This window comes from Anomaloglossus baeobatrachus, chromosome 1 (assembly GCF_048569485.1).
Source record: "Anomaloglossus baeobatrachus isolate aAnoBae1 chromosome 1, aAnoBae1.hap1, whole genome shotgun sequence".
In the NCBI taxonomy this organism is placed as follows: domain Eukaryota; kingdom Metazoa; phylum Chordata; class Amphibia; order Anura; family Aromobatidae; genus Anomaloglossus; species Anomaloglossus baeobatrachus.
The window spans coordinates 384,996,382-385,020,803 of record NC_134353.1 but is presented as its reverse complement, the minus strand read 5'-3'; the positions used below and the strand labels follow the sequence as shown (position 1 = coordinate 385,020,803).

The 24,422-nt window shown below is 47.2% G+C and overlaps 1 protein-coding gene across 1 annotated transcript in view; it reads left to right on the top strand.

Annotated features, from left to right (window-relative positions):
• The window catches only part of LOC142315335 (unconventional myosin-If-like), a 279,905-nt gene that overhangs the window by 145,485 nt on the left and 109,998 nt on the right, over window positions 1–24,422 (top strand). Inside the window, exons 6-9 of the mRNA XM_075352538.1 lie at window positions 19,737–19,826; window positions 21,419–21,550; window positions 21,668–21,802; window positions 21,893–22,025. Coding sequence (XP_075208653.1) covers window positions 19,737–19,826; window positions 21,419–21,550; window positions 21,668–21,802; window positions 21,893–22,025 — 490 coding nt within the window. The remainder of the gene's footprint in view (window positions 1–19,736; window positions 19,827–21,418; window positions 21,551–21,667; window positions 21,803–21,892; window positions 22,026–24,422) is intronic.

The window sequence follows — 24,422 nt, the reverse complement described above, 5'->3', positions numbered from 1 at the left end:
GGACAGCCGGCGGCCTTGTACCATCACCCGTGGACCCTAGGTCAGGGGGTAGCTTAAGGCAAACTGACAATTCACCTGACGAGAACGGAGTCTTCAAGTCAAGTCAAGTCAAGTCAGTGGGTATGGTGGCTACGTGGAGTGGCCTCCACGCTCACCTGACCTGACCCCACTGGACTTCTTTCTGTGAGGTCACATCAAAGAGCAGGTGTATGCAACCCCTCCACCAACATTGCAAGACCTACGACGACGTATCACAGATGCTTGTGCAAACGTGTCACCTACCATATTGCACAACGTGCAGCAAGATACAATATGCTGTCCAGAGTCCAGATGTGCATTGCAGCCGACGATGACCACTTTGAGCGTCAAAGTTAAATGAGCGCCATATGCGTGACCAGCATTCAATGTTTTTGGGGGGTCATGGGTTTCATATCATAGCATTTCTGTATGCAAGATGTCATTCGTACTCGTAATGATTATGATTTTTGTTCCTGAAGAAGGAGGCGTAGATGCCTTTGAAACGCGTAGAATTATGAAATAAAGAAAATCTTTTTATCTACAGCATCTGTGGTTTCTAGCGCGGCATTTAAACCGGTTTCATTCCATTTGATTTATTTATTAACTGCTCCCCGGGGCCGCTGCTAAACCACTATAATCACTCACATGCGACCATAGGGTGTTGTGACTGGCACAACCCTACCAGGTGAGTGTGTCTCTTTCTATCTCTCTACCCTCATACCGGGTAAGACCCTATTGCGCTTTTTTCCCCTACAGCTTTACAAGGTTTCCACAGTTAGTGCAGTTTGCACAATGCGAGGTGGTAGGGATAATGTGCAAAAAGTGCATCCAGCTATTTACAGAGCTGGTGCAGGTGCGTATAAATAGCCAGATGCACACTTTTCACATTACAAGAGGGGGGATGATAATGTACACCCAGCTATTTAAAGGGTGAAGGTGTGCGTGAATGTGTGTGCAATGTATAACATGTGCATTCCGTTATTTACAGAGACGGTGAATGGGGAGTATAAATAGCCAAATGCACAGTTTGCACATTAGAGGGGTCAGGGGGTTAATGTGCTTCCAACCATTCACAAGGGAGGAGGGGGATGCTAATGTACACCCAGCTATTTAAAGTGCAAAGGGGTGTGTATATTTGTGTTCAGTGTGTAACATGTGCATCCATCTATTTATGAGGAGTGGGGATAATGAGCAAAGGTGCATCTAGCTATTGCTGTATTTTATATATGTACTAGAAGGTGGCCCGATTCTAACGTATCGGGTATTCTAGAATTTATTGTGTAGTTAATGTATGATTTTTGTTATATATATATATTGATGTTGTTGTGTGTAGTTGCCAACTGTTTGTGTAAATGTTCTGGGTGTTGTCTCGGTGTGGGGTGTGTGAGAGCGGTGTTGTTTGTGTGTTGCATTGTGTGTGTTGCATTGTTTGTGGAGCGCTGTGTTTCTGTGTTTCTGCAGCGTTGTGTGTGTGTGTGGTGCTGTGTGTGTTGCGTGATTTGTGTGGGGGTGTGTGTGTGTGTGTGTGTGTGTTTTGGGGGGAGGTATGTTTTGTGCAGTGTGTGTGTGTTGGAGGAGTAGTCCTGGGGGGAGAGGAGTCTAATAGGAGGAGTAGTCCTGGGGGGAGAGGAGTCTAATAGTGGGAGTAGTCCTGGGGGGAGGAGACTAATAGGAGGCGTAGTCCTGGGGGAGGAGTCTAATAGGAGGCATAGTCCTGGGGGGAGAGGAGTATAATAGGTGGAGTAGTCCTGGGGGGATTTGTCTAATAGGTGGAGTAGTCCTGTGGGGGAGGTGTCTAATAGGTGGAGTAGTCCTGGGGGGAGGTGTATAGGTGCCCAATGTGTGTGGGGGGCGTGGCTAAGCGGGCAAAGTGTGCGGGGGCGTGGCCGAGCGGGCACAGTGTGCGGAGGGTGTGGCTGAGCGGGCACTGTGTGCGGGGTGTGTGGCCGAGCGGTCATAGTGTGTGGGGGGCGTGGCTGAGCAGGCAAAGTGTGCAGGGGGAGTGGCCGAGCGGGCACAGTGTGTGGGGGCATGGCCAAGCTGAGCCGAGCGGCCAATGCGTGCGGGGGGCGGGGCCGGGCCAAGCCGAGCGGCCAATGTGACGGTTGTCACTGTAATGACGTCATTTTGGAGCAAGACAGACAGAATAAGGCAATTATACAGTATATATAGATGTTAATCCTCTTCACATGTACAGCACTCTGAAATTAAAGGGGTTGTTCTGTGTTAAGCTAGAAGTCTGCAGTCACTCTATGTGAATCCTCACATTGTGCGTACTGCGTTTTGTGAGGATTCTCTGGCAGTGGGCACATGACCCCAAGTTTGTGATTTGCATACATGTGGCCATGTGCTGACTAGATGGGCGCCGCTTTGCTCAATGCAAGTGAACTGAGCAAGACCGGATACAGTCTAGTTGGAATGTGGCCAGGAATATGCATATTGCATACTTGCAAACATACAACCACTGCTCCCGGCACATGAGAATCTGCACAGCGCTTGATTTGAGCATTCATAAGTCTACATTCAAAGAGTGACTGAAGACTTCTAAGACAGTACAGTAATGATGTTTTAAAGGGAAGCTATCACCTGATTCATGCTGCATAAGCCATGAGCAGCATGAATCACACTTGGCAGCACAATTGCAGTGAGGTATATTATTCTCTGAAATCCTCCAGAGTTTCAGAGATAATGTGAAGAGCTAGCCGGAGACAAGACTAGTCCAGGACTGCACCTGACTAGCCCTTCCCAGCACTACAGCAGGTGATTAACTTTGAATTTTATAACGTTGGGTCATAAAACTGAAAAAAAATATATGTTTATCACAAAAATGTTGTTTTAACCTCAAATTTTTTCATTTCCACAAGGGCAACTTTAGAAAATGGACAATACAATTTGTTTTGCAATTTGTTTTAAATACAAGCATACTTCACATGTGGTGGGAAAACTACTGTTTCCTCAGAGAGGAAAGAGCACTGTTTGAATTTTAGAGCGAAAAATTGGCTGGAATAGATAGTGAACATGTTTGCAGAGTCCGTGATGTACCCAAACAGTGGAAATTCCCCACGTCACCTCATTTTGTAACCTATATCCCTCAAGAAATTTCTCTAGAGGTGTGGTGAAAATAAATTTTTACCACAAAAATGTTAGTTTAACCCCAAATATTTCATTTTTGCAAGGGTGACAGAAAATAATGGATCATACAATTTGCTGTGCAATTTCTCCTGAGTACAATGATACTCCATTTGTGGTGGAAAACTACTATTTCAGTGCATAAAATGGCTCGGAAGGGAAGGAGGCATACCTGACTTTTGGAGAGCTATTTTGGTTGAAATAGATTGTGGACGCCATGTCACATTTGAAGATGCCCTGAAATGCCAAAACAGCAGATATCTCAACAAGTAAACCCATTCTGGAGAGTTCAAAGTGACCTGCCTCTTCCTCACTACAGTGAATTGTCCATTGGGATTTTTGTTTGAATCATGTTTTTCAGAGATTTACACATAATCCCTGGTGTAAGCGCTCAGTGTAGCTAGCAGGATAAATGTGTACCAAGCCTTACTGCGATCTTTGGGTGGCAAGATGAATAAATAAACAGCAGTTGAACACATTGATTTTATTTATTTTTTTATGCCATTCACCTTGCGGTATAAGTAATAAGGCGGCTTTATCCCTCCAGCTCTGCTGCATGCAGGTGACAGGAGCAGCTTAAGACACCACCGCTCCTGTCACCTCCACGCAGCTAATGAGATGAGTAGCGCAATCAGCTGCTGTCAGTCAGGTAACTCGCGGCCACCGCTGGATCTAGCGGTGGCCGCGGGTAGCCTCAGTGACAGCAGCTGATCGCGCTACTCATCTCATTAGCTGCGTGGAGGTGACAGGTGCGGCGGTGTCTTCTGCTGCTCCTGTCACCTGCATGCAGCAGAGCTGGAAGTGACGCTGGAGGTCCGTGGATTACGCCGGACATGGAGGGCTTTGTCGGGGTTAATAAATTGGTAATGAGGGAATTTGTTTGTGTTTTTCATTTCTAATAAATGATTTTTTCGTGTGTGTGTGTGTGTTTATTTACTGTAACCTACAGATTAATCAGGAAAGGAATCTCGGGGAGACGCCTGACATGATTAATCTAGGACTTATTGGCAGCTATGGGCTGCCAATAACTCCTTATTACCCCGATTTGCCAACGCACCAGGGCAAATCGGGAAGAGCCGGGTACAGCCCCAGAACTGTCGCATATAATGTATGCGGCAATTCTGGGCGGCTGCTGACTGATATTCTTAGGCTGGGGGGCTCCCCATAACGTGGAGCTCCCCATCCTGAGAATACCAGCCTTCAGCCGTATGGCTTTATCTGGCTGGTATTAAAATGGGGGGGGACCGCACGCCGTTTTTTTTAATTATTTATTTATTTATTTTACTGCACAGTATAGACACGCCCACCGGCTGCTGTGATTGGGTGCAGTGATACAGCTGTCACTCAGCGTGGTGGGCGTGTCTCACTGCAACCAATCACAGGCGCCGGTGGGAGAGAAAGCAGGGAATACGAGATTGTTTAATGAGCGGCCGGCTTTTTCAAATTAGAAAAAGCCGCCGGAGCAGTGTGAATGCCGTGCAGCGCCGGTGATCGGGGATCGGTGAGTATGAGAGAGGGGGGGACACTTCAGTCACTCGGGGGATTAGCGGTCACCGGTGAATCCTTCACAGGTGACCGCTAATCAGTACACGGCACACAGACAGAGCCGCGGCATGACAATGAAGTCGGGTGAAGTTCACCCGAGTTCATTCTCATCCCGCTAGTCTGTCTTCCGACATGTAGTAACGACATTTTGCATCACACACGTACATTTCACACGGACAACACACACACATGTCAGTTATTTCACTCACGCACACATGGACATTCCACACGCACATACGGCTAGCATACGGGATACACACGCAGGCCACACATACCATAAAAACGGACTTAAAAAACGGAAAACGGACCCGAAAAACGGCCCGTATCACACGTGTGTGGTTTTAACGGATGTGTGTTGGAACCCTAAAAAACAGTTTTTAATAAAAATAAAGATTTCTTTGCATCACCAATTTTGAAGGCTACAGAGTAATGTGAGGGCTTGTTTTTTGTACGATGAGTTGTAGATTTTATTGGTACAATTTTGAATCATGTAATATTTTTTGATCATTTCTATTTCGCTTTTTGTGAGGCAGAATCAAGAAGAATCAGTAATCCAGGATTTTTGTTTACTTGTTTTTTATTACATTCACCATGTAAAAAAGTGATGGCAGCTTTATTATTTGGGTCCATAAATAAAAAATCAAAAGAGTATATCAATATCCTGGTGCAGGTCATCATTAATGCTTTTCTCAAGTTCATTAAATAATGCTGTAAAAGATCACATTTCTTTTTTAGTTTGGTCAAACCTATTGTTACAACATATATAGAGAAGAGTAATTCATAAGGTAACACCTCCCATGGTAAAAGATGGGGGTTTACTTATTCACCTTATAAAGTAACCACTCTCGCCATATTATGTTGTGTTCAGGACAAAACAGCTCTGACTACTCGTAACAATCCCAATTGGAGCTCCCACTGGTAACCTTTTCATCAAAAGCACTCGGGCACATGGGTCGTCAAATCTTTTCCTTATCAAAAATAATATGATGGACTCTGTGTTGGCTGGGATATTTGCCAATTTATTCAATAAAATGTCAATTTGTTTAGGCATAAAACTCAGGCTGTCATCAGGACAAACACTATTAGGATCAGTACTGTCATTTCTCTATACTAGTTGAGTGGTTTTTGCCATAATCTTACCTAGAACAGTTAAGGAATGGTATAGCAACACTGCTTGTACAAAACACACCTGATGGTCAAAACCGTTTTCCGAAGGTTGGTGATTTCACAAATGAAGTTTTATCCATTAAAAGCCATTCTAGGTGACTGATCAAGGTACTTGCGAGAATGCCAAGGGTACTGTAAAGCTGTCATCAGGGTAAAAGAGAGGTGCTTAGAGAAATTGAAAGTTTAACACATTCCCATTTGTCATACACACGCTTCTTTACTCCCTGTTTCAATATGTGCTTCTTCGTGGTTTTATGACTGAGTCTGAATTTACAGTTTGCCAATTCCAACTAGAACAAGGAAAATCACTGCATGAACAAGTGTGTCCAAAATTTTGACTAGTATTGTATATGTTTATAGTACAATTCATAAATAAATTTAGGGGGGAAATGATTATGACTGTATTTAAAACAATAAATGTAAGGTCAGGCTCCCACACTGTGAATTGGTTATAGAATTTCAGTTGCGGAATCTGGGCCAAAATTCTACCACAAAGTACAATACAATGACAAGTGAATAATGTTTTAACTAACTCCATTCACTTACATAGTGAATAAAATAAACCTGTAATGGCTTACTGACATGTAGATTTTTTTAATTTTCATTCACTACAATTCAATTGTGTTAAACCTACTCAAAACTGTCACACATATGGTTTCTGTTCCAGATTTCAGTATAGGTATATTAGACCATTCAATGCATATACAGGAGGTGTGACACCAGACTTAAGCTGGGGTCACACTAAACGACAGCGACAACGACGTCGCTGTTACGTCACCATTTTCTGTGACGTAACAGCGACCTTGTAAGTCGCTGTTATGATCGCTGCTTAGCTGTCAAACACAGCGACGCAGCAGCGATCAGAACGACGCTACATGTGCAGAGAGCAGGGAGCCGCGCACACTGCTTAGCGCTGGCTCCTTGCTCTCCTAGCTACAGTACACATCGGGTTAATTAACCCGATGTGTACTGCAGCTACATGTGCACAGAGCAGGAGCCGGCACTAGCAGCAAGAGAGGCGGAGGCTGGTAACGAGGGAAAATATCGGGTAACCAGGGAAAGGTCTTCCCTTGGTTACCCGATGTTTACCTTGGTTACAACTTTCCGCAGCTACCAGACGCCGGCTACTGCTCCCTGCTCGCTTCATTTCGTCGCTCTCTCGCTGTCACACACAGCGATGTGTGCGTCACAGCGGGAGAGCGACGACGAAAAAATGAAGCAGGACATTCAGCAACGAGCAACGACCTCACAGCAGGGGCCAGCTCGTTGCTGGATGTCACACACAGCGACAGCGACGGGACGTCACTGCAACGTCACAGAAAATGGTGACGTAGCAGCGGCGTCGTTGTCGTCGTCGCTGTGTGTGACACCACCTTAAGGGTAATGGTACCTATGTTATGCAAATGACTCTTAGGGCTCGCTCACAAGGCCATAGATTCTCTCATAGGATCGACTCAATGGCCTACAAAATTTTACTATTTTTGAGTTAAATGCATACAATAATATTGTAATGTACCCCCCGATTCCAAATCTGTTTTCAAAATGTTTCTATCGGGCAGGGATTTTGAGCAACAGACACATTTTGAAAATTTTATTTTTAACAGAAATTACCTAATCAAAATTATTTTTTTTTCATTCTTTAAAAAAAAAAAAAAAATAGTTTTGGTTTTCTTCAATATTTAGCTGCAGGCAAGTCCACTTTTTAGTCCCCAACAGTAGTCTGAGAGCATTTTTGGGCTCCATATCATTTGTTACGGCCTTCAAGTATCACAATGTCCTGATGAATCTGCTCACTGTGTGTGTCACCAACATCCCCAAGGTTATCGAGGTTGTCCAGGAAATGGATCTTGAGAGACATATCACATTCCAATTCTTTGTAATGTTGTAATAACTCAGTGACAGGATCTCTATAATCTGGTGCATTATGGTTGCCAAGGCAGTTCACCACCACACTTTTGAATGACTTCAGTCTCGCTTAGTTCTGTCTCGTTTAGTTCTGTATCAAAATCAGTGTCTTTCATAATTTCCTTTATTTGTGGCCCCATGAGATTTCCTTCCTTGATCTTGGCTTCACTGATTTGTGGAAACTTGTTTCTGAGTTTTCAAAAACCCTCACCATCATGATCCATCGCCTTCACAAAGTTCTCCACCAGCCCATGTTTTATGTGAAGTTGGGGAAGGAAAACTTTTGTTGGAAGAACCGCAGGCTAATGCAGAACATTCTTCCTTCCAGAAGTTAAACTGTTTCTTCGTGGCCACTGTTTTTTTGTGAAATGGTTTTTGCAGTCTCTGTTGTCCCATTCACAGAGAAAACAACAAAACTTTGTATAGCCAAGCTGCAACCCAAGGACCAAGGCTATTACCTTCAGATCACCACAAATATTCCACTCATAGTTTTCATGACAGCTTTTTGACAGCAGAAAACTTGCTGCATAAGTAAGAGGAACAGATGTATTTTTGTTGCCATTAAGCAGAAGTACCACATTAAAACTGTTTTTTGAAGAGTCTATAAAAAGCCTCCATTCTTTAGGTCTGTGCTTTTGTCCCATTTCATCAAGGAGAGAGTTTGCATTATTGCAGTAAACTAGGTATCCTTCCATTGAAAATAAGTGTTCAAGCTCCTGTTTCTATGGCAGGAAGAACATACTTTGGTCCCCTACTCCAGAAAGTGCCAGCCTTCAGCCTTGAAGCCAAAAACTACAACTGATTTGTTTGCAAAGTACAGATCACAAACTAAATAATTTAGATCAACCTGGTTTAGTTTGTGAGGCTCCCCTGACTCATGACCTAGAAAATCAGAATCTTCTCAATCAGCTTCTTCTTCAACCAAATTAGCATCTGAATCTTCTTCTAGACCCAAGGTCCAAGATTTTGGTGGAGTGTTGACTGGCAGCTCTGAGCTATGTGAGATCGGCCTCATTGATGAAGGAATGTTTGGATATTTCACTGAATTTTTGTTACTTTAGTAATCTTTGTCATACAGAAATAGCAATATGTAGAATGGTCTTTTGGCTTCCTTCATACCTTTGGTGGTTTACATAACTTCATGTCCTCAGAGTTACCAACCCTTATCCTAGGAGACTTTAACATCCCGATAAACAGCCCCTCCTCCCCATCTGCATCCCAGCTTCTATCTCTCACCGTCACCACCTCCCTTGGCCTCTCACAACTCTCATCCTCTGAGGCACATGAAGATGGTAACACCCTTGACCTGGTCTTTATCCGCCTCTGCTCAATCTCTGACTTTGACAACTCACCTCTTCCCTTCTCTGACCACAACATCCTCTCCTTCAAACTCACAAACCCTTGCCCATCCCAGCACACTCCCACCAATCAAACATTCAGAGACCTACAGGCCATCGATTCTCAGACACTTTCAGACTCTTTACACGCATCACTGTCCCCTATCTCCTCACTTTCCTGTCCTGATATGGCTGTAAAGCACTACAATGACACACTCAGGACTACACTAGACCAAGTAGCGCCCCTCACCTTCAGAAAGACCAAACATAGAGTAAAACAGCCCTGGCTCACATCCCAAACTCTATTTCTTCAGCGATGCTCCAGGAGTGCCGAGCGCCTATGGAGGAAAAACCGCACACCAGAAAACTTCATCCACTACAAGTTCATGTTAAGGACCTACAACTATTCCCTTCACCTCGCCAAACAGACCTACTTCACCACCCTTATTTCCTCACTTGCCAACAATCCAAAAAAGCTCTTTGACACCTTTCACTCCCTCCTCAGTCCCAAAGTACAGACCCTTATCACAGACCTTTATGCTGATGACCTGGCCTCGTATTTTACAGAGAAAATAGAAAACATCCGCCAAGAGATCAGCTCCCAGCCACCAAGCGCTGTGAATCCCATCCCTCCTCATATCCCATCCAGCTAACTTTCCACATTTGACCCAGTCACAGAGGAGAAAGTCTCCAGGCTCCTATCCTCCTCTCGTCCTACCACTTGCCCTACTGATCCCTTCCCCACACCTCTACTCCAGTCCCTCTCTCCGGTTGTCACCACTCACCTAACTAAAATCTTCAATCTCTCTCTCTCTTCGGGTATCTTCCCCGGCTCCCTCAAACACTCTATCATTACTCCATTATTAAAAAAACCTTCTCTTGATCCGTCCTGCACAAGCAACTACAGACCAGTCTCCAATCTCCCCTTCATCTCCAAACTCTTGGAGCGCCTGGTCTACTCTCGTCTCACCCGCTACCTTTCCACTCACTCTCTTCTAGATCCTTTACAGTCTGGCTTCCGCCCTTTACACTCAACAGAAACTGCCCTTGTCAAAGTGACCAATGACCTATTGACAGCAAAACGTAACGGTGACCACTCTCTGCTTATTCTTCTTGACCTTTCTGCCGCCTTCGGCACTGTTGACCACAGTCTCCTTCTCTCTATGCTTCATTCTATCGGCCTAAAGGACACTGTGCTCTCCTGGTTCTCTTCCTATCTTTCTGGCCGTTCATTCAGTGTATCATTTGCTGGCTCCACAACTTCTCCTCTCCCTCTCACTGTTGGGGTCCCTCAAGGTTCAGTCCTTGGCCCTCTTCTTTTCTCCCTCTACACTGCCCCAATTGGGCAGACCATCAGCAGATTTGGCTTTCAGTACCATCTTTATGCTGATGACACATAGCTATACACCTCATCCCCTGAGCTCACCCCCACTGTACTACAGAACACAAGTGACTGCCTGACTGCAGTTTGCAACATCATGTCTGCTCTCTATCTGAAACTTAACCTTTCCAAAACTGAACTTCTTCTTTTTCCTCCATCCTCCAACCTTCCTAAACCTGACATCTCCCTCTCTGTGTGTGGCACAATGATAAGTCCTAGGCAGCAGGCCCGCTGTCTGGGGGTTATACTTGACACCAATCTCTCCTTCACCTCCCACATACAATCTCTTGCCCGCTTCTGCCGCTTGCACCTCAAGAACATCTCTCGAATCCGCCCCTTTCTCACTATGGAAACGACAAAAACCCTCACCGTGGCCCTGATCCACTCTCGCCTTGACTACTGTAACTCTCTATTAATTGGTCTCCCCTTAACTAGACTCTCTCCTCTACAGTCCATCCTTAATGTAGCAGCCAGGGTCACCTATCTGGCTAACCGCTACTCCAATGCCTCTGCTCTGTGCCAGTCATTGCACTGGCTGCCCATATATCACAGGATCCAATTCAAACTGCTTGTTCTCACCCACAAAGCTCTCCACAGTGCGGTACCCCCCTACATCTCCACCCTCCTCTCTGTCTATCACCCCACCCGTTCTCTACGCTCTCCAAGCGACTTTCGACTAACATCCACACTAATTCGAACCTCCCACTCCCGGATCCAAGACTTCTTCCGAGCTGCACCAAACCTCTGGAACGCTCTTCCCCAAGAAGTTAGGACAAATCCCAACTTACTCAGCTTCAGACTGTTACGCTCACCGAGGAGCGGCGAGCGTCCGGAGGTGGACCCACTGGACCGTGCACCGGACTCCCCCGAGAAGGCGACCAGCAGCGAACCCCTATACAGGGACTGTGCGGCGCCTCCCCAGAAGGCCTAAATGCACGGCGGCCAGGAACCGGTAGTAGGAGTCTCTGTGGGGCCAGGTGTAGCAAGGTTGTGACGTCCACAGCCGGCAGAACACGGAAACGGCACCGGAGATGTTCACAGCAGGTGACGTCCACAGCAGATACGGTACAGATAATGTCCACAGCAGGTAGGGCACGGTGACGTCCACTGTCGGTATGAGCGGTGACGTCCACTGCGGGTATGTATAGATAGTGTCCACGGCAGGTATGGCACGGTGATGCCCACGGTAGGTATAGGTGGTGACGTCCACAGCCGGAATGGTATAGATGGCACTACGGTGAGACACAGGATTAGAATCAGGTAACAAATGCACGGATCACAAACAATAGCACAAACGGATTTGGACACTGGCAATGCACTAATAGAGGCGTTGCTCGGGCGCCTGCTGCCGGGGGAGGTGAACTTAAATACCTATTAAGCAACAGGTGACCTCTGAGGTCACTTCCAGAAAATGGGGCATGCCACTTTAAGAAAGGGGGCGTGGCCTCGCGCGCAGCCTAGAGTCACTTACAGCAATTCTGTGTGAGGAGGAGACTGCAGCAGGCCTAGGAGTGGGAGCAGCGTCTGCAGAGCCATGGGGCCGGTAAGAGGAAGGCCTTCGCTGCCTGGGAGTGGGGGCAGGAGTGCACGTGTGAGCCATGCTGGGACTGGGCAGATGTGAGGGAGAGCTCCCCCCCGGGGTCTGGTGGGACCAGGCGTTACAGTACCCCCCCTGAAGCCCCCTCCTCCTCAGGAAGCTCCGGAGGAGACGAGGAGCATCCACGTCCTCCGCAGGTACCCACGTCCTCTCCTCAGGACCGAACCCCTTCCAGTCCACCAGATAGTAGGTTTTACCTCGGACCTCCTTAGCCGCAAGGATGGCTTTTACCTCATAGACGTCGTCATCACCAACAGGAGGAGGCGAAGCCCCAGGATCACTGTGGAAACGGCTCAGGACCACCGGCTTGATGAGGGACACATGGAAGGAGTTCGGGATGCGAAGTGTCGACGGCAGCTTCAACTTGTAGGACACCTCATTGATCCGTCGGAGCACTTCAAAGGGACCAATGAAGCGGGGACCCAGCTTGTAAGACGGCTGTTTCAGGCGGACATACTTAGACGAGAGCCAGACTTTATCTCCGGGTTGGAAGAAAGGAACATCCAGACGGTTCTTGTCAGCGTGTTTCTTCATGCGGACAGAGGACCGTTCCAGAGCCGACTTGGTCTGAGCCCAGACGGCGGAGAAGGACCTCATGAGGTCATCAGCTGCAGGGTTGCCTGACGAACATGTCACAGGCCACGGCACTTTGGGTCGCTGTCCATACACCACCTGGAACAGAGATTTAGCAGAGGACTCACTTTCATGGTTGTTATAGGAGAACTCGGCCCATGGAAGCAGTTTGACCCAGTTGCTGTGGTGTTCGTCAATGAAGTGGCGGAGATAGTTAGTCAGGACTTGGTTAATGCGCTCCACTTGCCCATTGGACTGAGGGTGGTAGGCAGAAGAAAAGTCCAATTCCACATCCATCATCTTGCAGACTGCTCTCCAAAACCGAGCGGTGAACTGGACCCCTCTGTCGGACACGATATGGAGAGGCAAGCCGTGAAGCCGGAAGATGTGTTGAATGAATAGTTCAGCAAGAACCGGAGCGGACGGTAGCCCGGAGAGTGGTGTGAAGTGGGCCATCTTGGAGAACCGGTCCACCACCACCCAGATGACTGTGCAGCCAGAAGACTTTGGCAGGTCAGTGATGAAATCCATGCTGATATGTTGCCATGGAGCGGATGGTACGGGTAAAGGAAGCAAAGGGCCCGCCGGAAGAGTCTTCGAGACCTTGTTCCGGGCACAGGAGGAACAGGATGAACAAAAGTCCTGGACGTCTCGATGTAGCCCTGGCCACCAGTAATATCGGGATATCAATTGCAGAGATTTCTTTTGACCCACGTGACCTGCTATTCGGGAAGAGTGTCCCCACCGGAGTACACGTTCTCTATCGACCTCAGCAACAAACGTCTTACCGGGAGGAAGGTGGTGCATGTCAACTGGTGCCGCCATTAGCTTGGAAGGTTCAATGATGTGCCGAGGTTCATCTTCCTGATCCTCTAACAGGAATGATCGAGACAGCGCATCGGCCTTCAGGTTCTTCTTGGCTGGACGGAAATGCAGAACAAAATCAAAGCGGGCGAAGAATAATGACCATCGGGCCTGTCGGGGGTTTAGCCTGTGGGCTGTCTGGAGATATGCCAGATTCTTGTGGTTAGTATAGATGGTAACTGGATGCAATGACCCTTCCAGCAGGTATCGCCATTCTTCCAGGGCCAGCTTGACTGCCAGCAACTCACGGTCTCCGATTGAGTAGTTTCGTTCTGCTGGGGAGAAAGCCTTAGAAAAGAAGCCACAGGTTACTGTCTTACCCTCTGACGTTTTCTGTGTAAGAACCGCACCGGCTCCGGATGAGGAGGCATCTACCTCAAGAATAAACGGCTTGTTCGTGTCGGGTCTGTGTAAGGCTGGAGCAGAAGCGAAGGCTCGTTTAAGGGACAGGAATGATTCTTCAGCTTCCAGGGTCCATTTCTTTGGGTTTTCCCCTTTGCGAGTGAGAGAGGTTATGGGACGCACCAGAGACGAGAAGTGTGGAATGAATTGCCGGTAATAGTTGGCGAATCCCAGGAATCGCTGGATAGCCTTCAACCCTTCCGGACGGGACCAATTCAGTACAGCTGATACTTTATCGGGGTCCATCTTCAGGCCGGTATCAGAGACTGTGGCCAAGGAAGGGTAGCGAGGTCTGCTCAAACAGGCATTTCTCGAGTTTGGCGTAAAGGCGATTCTCTCTCAATCTCCGCAGGACAAGACGGACATGTCTTCGATGGGTATGCAAGTCCGGAGAGAAGGATGTCGTCCAAATACACGACTACACAGGTGTATAGAAGATCACAGAAGACGTCGTTTACGAACTCCTGGAAGACCGCTGGAGCGTTACTGAGCCCGAAGGGCATCACTCGATATTCATAGTGCCCATCCCGAGTGTTGAACGCAGTCTTCCATTCGTCTCCCGACCGAATGCGGACCAGATTGTACGCACCCCGGAGATCTAATTTGGAGAAGATCTTGGCACCTTGAAAGCGGTCAAACAGTTCCGGTATCAGGGGTAGCGGGTATCTGTTCTTCACCGTGATCTTATTCACTCCGCGGTAGTCAATGCAAGGCTGTAGACCCCCGTCCTTTTTTCCCACAAAGAAGAAACCCGCTCCGGCAGGAGAGGAAGATTTTTGGATGAAGCCTCGTGCTAGATTTTCCTTTATGTAATCAGACATGGCTTGGGTCTCTTCTCGGGACAGAGGGTAGATGCGCCCACGCGGAGGGGTTGCCCTGGGGAGCAGGTCGATGGGACAATCGTAGGGTCTGTGTGGCGGCAACGTCTCAGCCTCCTTCTTGTCAAAGACATCGGCATAGGCCCAATAGGCAGGGGGTAACCCGGGAAGCGTGACCGGTTCAACGGGTTGGTGCGGAGGATGCACTGGTTTCAGGCAGTTGCTGTGGCAAGACGCACCCCATTGCAGGATGTCTCCAGAATCCCAGACCAGTACTGGCTTGTGTGACCGAAGCCAGGGTATTCCCAGTAGTAGGGCATGCGTCATGCCAGGGAGTACGTGGAAGGCGATGGTCTCGGAGTGTAGCAACCCCACTTGCATAGTACAGTTCTCCGTGATGTACCGGATGGGTTTGGATAGCGGTTTTCCATCCACGGAAGAAAGACTGATGGGGGTAGCAAGACATCGGACGGGAATCCGGTGTAGGTCCACCACGGCTTGTTGGATAAAGTTCCCGGCAGAGCCTGAATCCAGGAACGCATGCTCCGACAACCGGATTGAACCACAGGACAAGGATACAGGTACATGGAGAAAAGGAGAGGACTTGGCATGACCTAGGGTGGCCTCTCCGATGGACCCTAGGCTCTGTAGTTTCCCGGCTTTACTGGACAGTCCTGAATCAGATGTTTGGCACTTCCGCAGTAGAAACACTCTCCTGCCATTCTCCGATTCCTCTGTCCCAGTCTGGACTTACTGACGCGATCGACCTCCATGGGCTCGTGCGGAGCAGTAGGCCGGGTGGAAGGAGGCGACATCGGCCTTTGGAAGGTGGGTGCAAGGTGCGGGATTCTTTTCGCCCGGGTGACTTCTCTGGCACGCTTTTGGAAGCGGAGATCAATACGGGTAGCCAGAGAGATCAGCTCTTCCAGGGTGGTAGGTACATCCCGGCCGGCCAGTTCATCCTTGATTTTACCGGATAACCCTTCCCAGAAGGCAGCTACCAAGGCGTCATTGTTCCACTTGAGTTCGGAGGACAGAGTGCGGAATTCGATTGCATACTGTCCCACAGTGAGATTCCCCTGGTGGATTCTCATGAGCAAAGAGGCAGTAGACGAGAGACGGCCTGGCTCATCGAACACTTTATGGAAGGTGGTCAGAAAGACGGACAGGACTTGAACGGTCGGGTCATTCCTCTCCCAGAGCGGATTCATCCAAGCCAGAGCCTGACCAGTCAGATGAGACATGATAAATGCGATTTTCGAGCGATCAGTCGCTCACTGCAGCGGCGACAGCTCAAAGTGCAGGGAGCACTGGTTTAAGAAACCGCGACACAAACGGGTATCCCCTCCATACATGGGTGGTGAGGCCAGGCGGGAAGGAGACATGCATGTCGGTAATCCCGCAGAGTCGGGGGTTGTTGAGGAGCCGGATTCTGCAGGGCGTATAGACGGGATTCAAAGAACGCCATATATTCGGCCATGCGTCTCTGGGCCTCATGCTGGCGGGACAGTTCCTTCTGTAGTTCACTTAACTGGGAGCCGTTGGAGGATCCGGAGGTTTGCATGGATGCCAGACGGGATTCCACAGACTTCATGTAAGCTACTAGTCTTGCTTGGGTCTCGCGTTGGCGGGAGAGCTCCTGTTGCAGGTCAGTCAGCGAGTTAACCTTGATCCCGGCGGAGTCCATGGCCCGAGCAAACTGTTACGCTCACCGAGGAGCGGCGAGCGTCCAGAGGTGGGCCCACTGGACCGTGCACCGGACTCCCCCGAGAAGGCGACCAGCAGCGAACCCCTATACAGGGACTGTGCGGCGCCTCCCCAGAAGGCCTAAATGCACGGCGGCCAGGAACCGGTAGTAGGAGTCTCTGTGGGGCCAGGTGTAGCAAGGTTGTGACGTCCACAGCCGGCAGAACACGGAAACGGCACCGGAGATGTTCACAGCAGGTGACGTCCACAGCAGATACGGTACAGATAATGTCCACAGCAGGTAGGGCACGGTGACGTCCATTATCGGTATGAGCGGTGACGTCCACTGCGGGTATGTATAGATAGTGTCCACGGCAGGTATGGCACGGTGATGTCCACGGTAGGTATAGGTGGTGACGTCCACAGCCGGAATGGTATAGATGGCACTACGGTGAGACACAGGATTAGAATCAGGTAACAAATGCACGGATCACAAACAATAGCACAAACGGATTTGGACACTGGCAATGCACTAATAGAGGCGTTGCTCGGGCGCCTGCTGCCGGGGGAGGTGAACTTAAATACCTATTAGGCAACAGGTGACCTCTGAGGTTACTTCCAGAAAATGGGGCATGCCACTTTAAGAAAGGGGGCATGGCCTCGCGCGCAGCCTAGAGTCACTTACAGCAATTCTGTGTGAGGAGGAGACTGCAGCAGGCCTAGGAGTGGGAGCAGCGTCTGCAGAGCCATGGGGCCGGTAAGAGGAAGGCCTTCGCTGCCTGGGAGTGGGGGCAGGAGTGCACGTGGGAGCCATGCTGGGACTGGGCAGATGTGAGGGAGCGCTCCCCCCCGGGGTCTGGTGGGACCAGGCGTTACACAGACGCACCCTAAAGACGCATCTTTTTAGGACTGCCTATCACACTCCCTAATCAGATTCGATTCACATAGTCCCTCTACAACTTCTCACGACATAACTCCACATCAAACTCCATGGCACCCAAAGGCATCTCAAGGCTCTGGCCCACTGGTCCAGGTAGCCATTATCTATCCCCCATTTCCGTGAGATGGCTGGATTGTCATTGTAAATAAGCACTTGAACCTTGCCCCTCCCCCCCATTGTAGGTTGTAAGCTCTCACGAGCAGGGTTGTGTTTTTTTTCGTTTTTTTTCCTCTAAATATTGTATTTCTATAACTGTTACTTGTTTGTATATGATCCTCCTGAATTGTAAAGCGCTGCAGAATATGTTGGCGCTATAGAAATAAAGATTATTATTATTATTATTATTATTATTATTATTATTATTAACTGAGCGACACGTTTAACAGAATGTCATTTGGCACAAGAAAAACCGAATTAAAATTACATTTATAATAACAGTTTAAAGTAAATCGAAAACGTAGCAATAAAAACACAACTGATATTCACAAAGGACAGAGAGATAATGAAGCTTTTTGGTATGTAACCCGTGAAACCCAAAAGTGCACAACTCCTTAACATTAGTCATTAGCCTTGGCAAAAACACAGAGCTATGTTTGTTACCAAAGTTTGAACACAAACCAACTTCATAAGAACAGTGTAAATATATAGCAATCCCAGCAATGAAGGCCATGTTTATTGGAAAAAAACAAAATTATGGTAAATTGCTGCCTGATAGGAAAATTCTGATTGCAGATTCGGAATCAGCACACAAAAATGCTTCAAGAACAACCAACAGTACTGATTTAACAATATTTCTATGCTAATGTCACTCGGAATAAACTCTGAACAGGAGAGGAGAAGATGGAGAACTTAATTTCCTTATTTTCTCCATTTCTTGTGTCCGCGGTAATTGCTCTGAACTCGGATGACATCTGAGTGAAGTCCGATGTTTCACATGCACCCACAGACTTGTATGGGTGAATGGTCCAAATATTGGAGCCATTTGCTCATGTCAAATCAGAATGAGAAGAAAATCGCAGATCTGCACCACCCCATAGTATAAAACTGGTCCGAGTGCTATCCTATACAATATCAGATTGCATGTTATATGTTTGTGTGAACTTTCCCTTAAGCAGCACTCCGGAGTCTTGTGATGGTTGTAGAACTTTCAGCCCACTATTCTGGGGTTTGTCTGATTGTAAAACTATTGTCTGAAGCAGGAGCCTCTCCCCGTTAGGCCCCTTTCACACGTCAGTGATTCTGGTACGTTTGTGCTTTTTTTTAAACGTACCAGAATCACTGACATACGCAGACCCATTATAATGAATGGGTCTGCTCACACATTAGTGATTTTTCACTGCACGTGTCTCCGTGCGGCGTACCCGCGTGTCCGTGATTGCCGCACGGAGACATGTTCATTTTTTTCTGGCATCACTGATGTTCCACGGACCACGCAGTGGTGTGATCCGTGAAACACGTGCCAGAAAAAAACGTGCTTCTAAAATAAAAAGCATTTTAACTCACCCGGCTCCAGCGACGCTCTCTGCAGCCTGTTCTGGCTGCTGCTTCTGAGCCGGCTCATTACTGTCGTGCATATTCATGATGCACGACACAGCCGACCCGGAAGCAGCTGCTGCGGGGGTCAGCGCCGGCCGGATGCTGCACCGCGGGAGCGATCAGCACCATGGAGAGCGGGAGCGGGCACAGGTGAGTTGATTTCTAAGTGCAATCACGGGCCACGGAGAACGGAGCCCGGATTGCACTTAGACAACCCACGTGTGCCGTGAATCACGGCACACGGAGGGACATGGGCGTGTTTTACACGTCAGTGAAGAACGTCTGTGTTTTTCATTGACGTGTGAAACGGGCCTTACTCTGTCAGCTGTAGGACAAATAGAACAAACCTCTTTACTAAATCCTCTATTTCTAAACTTTGTTGGTCATCTGAAAAAGGAACATACAGATTACTGATTGTGTTTTCTGCTAGATTTCTAAGTGAGAAAAGTGGCGAAAATCCTAGACCATGAGTTACATTATCTCTTGCTTACCTTTACCATTCAGGTTTAATGTTTCTGTTTTAGAAGTGTTAAAGAAATAGATGAGTATATTGACATATAGGTCTGTGCTGTAATTTTCTGTAGAGCATGGAATTTATTTCTGCTCAATGCGAGATTTTGAGTCAAGTGGTGACTAAAAAGCTTTCACAGAAAGAACATCATGTATGACATATCAGTAACTGAGATCGCCTACTGGAGTATAACATTTTTACCTACAAAACTAACTTTAAAGTTGCTGTTATTGTGTTAATGTTTCTTTTCTACAGCAATAAATACAAAGGGCTAATAAACTGCTAAAATCATATTTTGCTAAATTAATATATTTTTTATTTTTCCAGCATGTTAAAGACATAATCCTTCAATCTAATCCTCTGCTTGAAGCTTTTGGCAATGCCAAAACAGTCCGAAACAACAATTCAAGTCGATTTGTAAGTTATGGAACTGTTATAATACTTGATTTACTTATGAAGTTAGTAAAAGTCAAAATATTGTTAGAAACCCTACAAAACACATATAACTGGAAAAATACAGTTAGAAATCAATTACCTTATTGAATGCATAACAAACAATAATTGCCAAAAATAATGGTGGAATGAAAAATGCCAATATTCTAAGGGAATTCAAGGAAAATTTACTGTAGATTCATTACCAATGTTAAAGGGAAGCTGTCAGGTCCATTATGCAGTGAGAACCACGAGCAGTTCTGGGTATATATTGCTAATCCCTGCTTAACCGTCCCTGTATACACTAGCATAGATAGAGAGATCTTTAGAAAAAGGATTTCTGACGATCTTTTATTGTATGCTAATGAGCAAGGTGACTAGTCTGCTGGGTGTTACTTCCCCTGGCTAGTCGGCTCCATTAGCATGTTAGTACGGCCCTGTGGGTGTGCTAACATGCTAAATGAATGTGCAGCGTCAGAGGATGATCTCACTCACCTCTCCACTGCCATCGCCACCCAACACTGGATTTCGGCTCAGTGCGCATGACCTTGGAGTTTTGGTCAGTGTACCTGGAATGACCGCCTAGAGGAGTCCGGCTACCATATATTATGTAACCCCACAACGTGATCCCGTGATCACAGCACAGCTGCGGAGGAGAGGAGGGGATTGATCTCTCTCTCTCCTCCATTGTCAGCTGATGCGATTCTCGCACTGAACTCGCATTACACTGGTGTAATGTGAGTGCAATGCGATGTTTCTCTCACATCCAGAGACTTGTATGGGTGCAAGTGAAAACGAATCGGATTCCACCCACAGCATGCTGCAATTGTTTTCTCTGTCCAATTAGGGCTGAGAAAAAAATCACTCATGGGAACGGACCCATAGAGTAACATTGGTCCAGGTGGAATGCGATTTTTTTTATCTGGTTGGCAGATCAATGTGGTGTGGTGTATATGTCTTCTGGTGGTTTGTGTAAAATCTGTTTAATGCCGGAAACTTGATATGTGGCTTCCAATCTCACTTGCAGTAAAGCATGTATCAATCATGGAACCAGTGGAATGGCCATTTCTATAATGTCCCAGTTGCCATTTTTCAATATGACAAAGCCAGATCCCTTGTTGCTTGAATTGTGAGCAGTCTATTTTCCCTAAACATGCTAACATGGCATGCAGCCTATCCCATTGAGTACATTTGGGACATCATTGGTCGGTAATTGCAAAGGGAGCTGCCAGCAACAGATCTTGATGATTTGCTGCCCAAGTGCATTTAGGGTAGCAATACATTCCCAAGACAACCAATGATTACCTCAGTGATAGCAGAACAAGGCATGCTTTGCATATATTTTTTCCATTTTCTCATCATTTGCATATTATTAACATGTGTATTGATCCTGTGATTTCCATAATTCCATGACTTTTCCCTATTAGATGAAATTTCAATATTGAGGAGTGTAAGTAACAGAATACAACATAATAGACATACTGTATGTAGTATAGTAGTATATTATGTAACATATATATGTCCATTAACACAAACTGCAACATAATTTTGTGGCCTATTTCTATCTATTTCGGAAGGGTAAATATTTTGAGATACAGTTCAGCCGTGGGGGAGAGCCTGATGGAGGGAAAATATCAAACTTTCTCTTGGAGAAATCGCGCGTTGTCAATCAGAATGAGAGTGAGCGCAACTTTCACGTCTTTTATCAGGTAAATGTTATTTCATTATTCTACTACTGACGTGAAATTGGTTCAAAATTTGTAAATCATTTATAGCTATACTGTTAGAAAAAGGTTTGAAGAATTTAATTTGCTGTGTTTTAACAGCTAATAGAGGGGGCAACACAGGAGCAAAAGCAAAATCTGGGCATCATGACTCCTGAATACTATTTCTACCTGAATCAGTCAGACACTTATAAGGTTGAAGGAACCAATGATAGCAGTGACTTCTCTGAGATGATGGTAAGTTTTCTCAATGTTCTACTCTAGACACTTCATATTATGTACTATATAAAAAGATCCTTGTCATTGCCTCATGCTTATTTCTTATAGAATGCCATGCAAGTCATTGGTATTTCATGGGAAGAGCAGCAGCTGGTCCTGCAAATAGCAGCAGGAATCTTACATCTTGGGAATATCGGCTTTCAGGAACAGGGGAACTATGCTACAATAGAGTGTATAGACCGTGAGTAATTCCTCATTACACTACTATTGCAGAAGAGCAGAATGCACAAGGGGATCTGTTCCCAATAGGTCATAATATCGGAGGTATACAATATGGCTAAAAAGGATCAGAAATAATCACCCAAAAGTAGAGATGATTGAATCAATTTGATGGCAATAAAATTCAAGTTCTTTTTTATTAATGTGGCACCCTGGACAAGCCAGGGGCCACAGAGAACAACAACCACAACACCCCAAACTCCCAGCAGGCACACCGAAGTCAGACACAAAACCCTTGTTGCCTTCCTCCAGGGGCTGATGATCACACCAGGGGGTGGGCCAGGCGGTTGGTCCCGCCCACTGAGTAGTTCACAGTCCTGGAGGCGGGAAAACCAGGCAGATAGAGTTTGGAGAGGAGTGAGGACAGTCGGTTTTGTGAAAGTGAGCAGAAGGAAGTAGTAGTTGAGCAGCCTGAAGTTGGTCCGGGTGTGTGGCCCGGACAGATCAGCAAGGTTGGCAGACGGTGGTGACCGTCTGCAGGAGTGGCCTATCCGAGTTACCATAAGGACCGTGGACGGGCGGTGGCCCGGCGGTACCGGACCGGTACACAAACAGAAGCCAGCACCATCTGGCAGGGGCTTTTCGGACCCCGGCAAGGCTAGCAGTCGCCGTGAATTTGCCGAATCCGTTAGTGAAGGGGACCTCCTGGGTTTCCAAACAGTCAAGTCCCGACAGAAGGCAACAGTCCAACCAACAGAGGGAGACACCGCCACCGCCAAGGCAACAGTTTCTCAGGGCCAGAGCCTGCGGGCAAAGAGGGGCTCCTCCAGCCCATATCCAAGCTGGGGAGTGGGTTACCGGTGGGAACCCATCGGAACTATCAACCGTACTTAGGTGCAGGGAAAGGCAGTCACCATCAACCTGCCGGGAGAAACAACACCGCAGCCGTCTGTGGGACCCGTCCATCCAGCCGAGTGTTTTACCGAGAACTGTGTCTTCATCATTGGGCTGAGTGAGTACCACCGTGCCGTGCGGCACAGTGCTGCCCCTGCGACCCTGCACCTCGCCAGGTCCCGTAACCCGCCTGCCATCCATCCCTACCCCATCACCGGGCCCCGGGACAACCAACCCCCTACCCACGGAGGGGAGAAATAACAACCAAGCTGCTCCCTGTCACCGCTCCCGGGATCCACGTCTAGAGCAGCGGTGGTGTCACCATTATCACCACAACCGTGGGTGGCGTCACGGACAATAATCTAAATCCCCACAATCAAATCCCCTTTTCACTCACGGGCGAGGAACGCCGCTCGAGTCCCCGGGATCCGGCCCACCGCTCGAGCCACCACCGAGCAGCAGCAGCCGCAGCAGCAGCGGCATTCGGACCCTAGCAGTGGGAGAGCGCAGCGTCCCCTCCTCCGCCCAGTAAATTTTAACAATTTTCGATTCACACAAAAAAATGACTACTGCCTTTTTACACCTTTTAGTAGATTGTATCAGTCATAAAAGGCTGACATAACCTCAGGTGTGGGCTCCCCTATAATGCCTTGCAGCTATCATATGACATTGTATAGCACGGCCAATCAGGAGGGACTTGGTTAGCCTGTATAAAAGCCTAAGCACGGAATTCTGCAGCCATTTTAGGGTGATTTTACAATAGTGAGAGTACATCAGAGCTCACAGCTCAGAAAAACAGATAGGAAGAAAAAGTCCTAAAACATTTGACAAATACTCTAAATAATATGTGTTGCATAACTGCAGCAGTGAGGCAAATGAGAGTATTAAGATCACAACTATGACCTTGAGTACAACAGACATAAGTGTGACTACTGGCACAGCTCCAGACAGGCAGTGTGAGAGAAGGAGCAGTACAGCAGAGCTAAGAGTGCTATGAATGGGGGAGAGGTTTGTAATGTGACACAGCTAAACACAGCTGCACTGACCCTCCTACTCCTACCCCACTCACCCATACAAGAGATTAGACCAGGAGATCAGAACTGTACATCTCACACACTCAGAAACCCCAATCTATCGTGGGGGTGCAATTGAATAACATTGATCTAAGTACTGTCTGTGTGACATGGACAATGGACAGCAGTCAGACCAAAAATACATACTGATAGTAAAATAGTAATCCCATGGCAGATGTATTCCTGAAAATGAATATCTTGCAAATCTGTGCTGCACTTTGGTTGAACTGTTAACATACTTTGAAACAACTCATCAGCAAGTGGGAACATAGCGCTTGGATTTAAAAGGGAGAAAGCACAGCAAAACTAATGCTTTCAATAAAAGTCCATTTTTCTATGTTTGGCAGTAATATTTTACCCTGCTACATATCGCTAATAGTTAAAGGAAACCTGACAGCTGAGTCATGCTGCCTGAACCCTGGGTACCATCTACCAGACACTCGCATTACCCG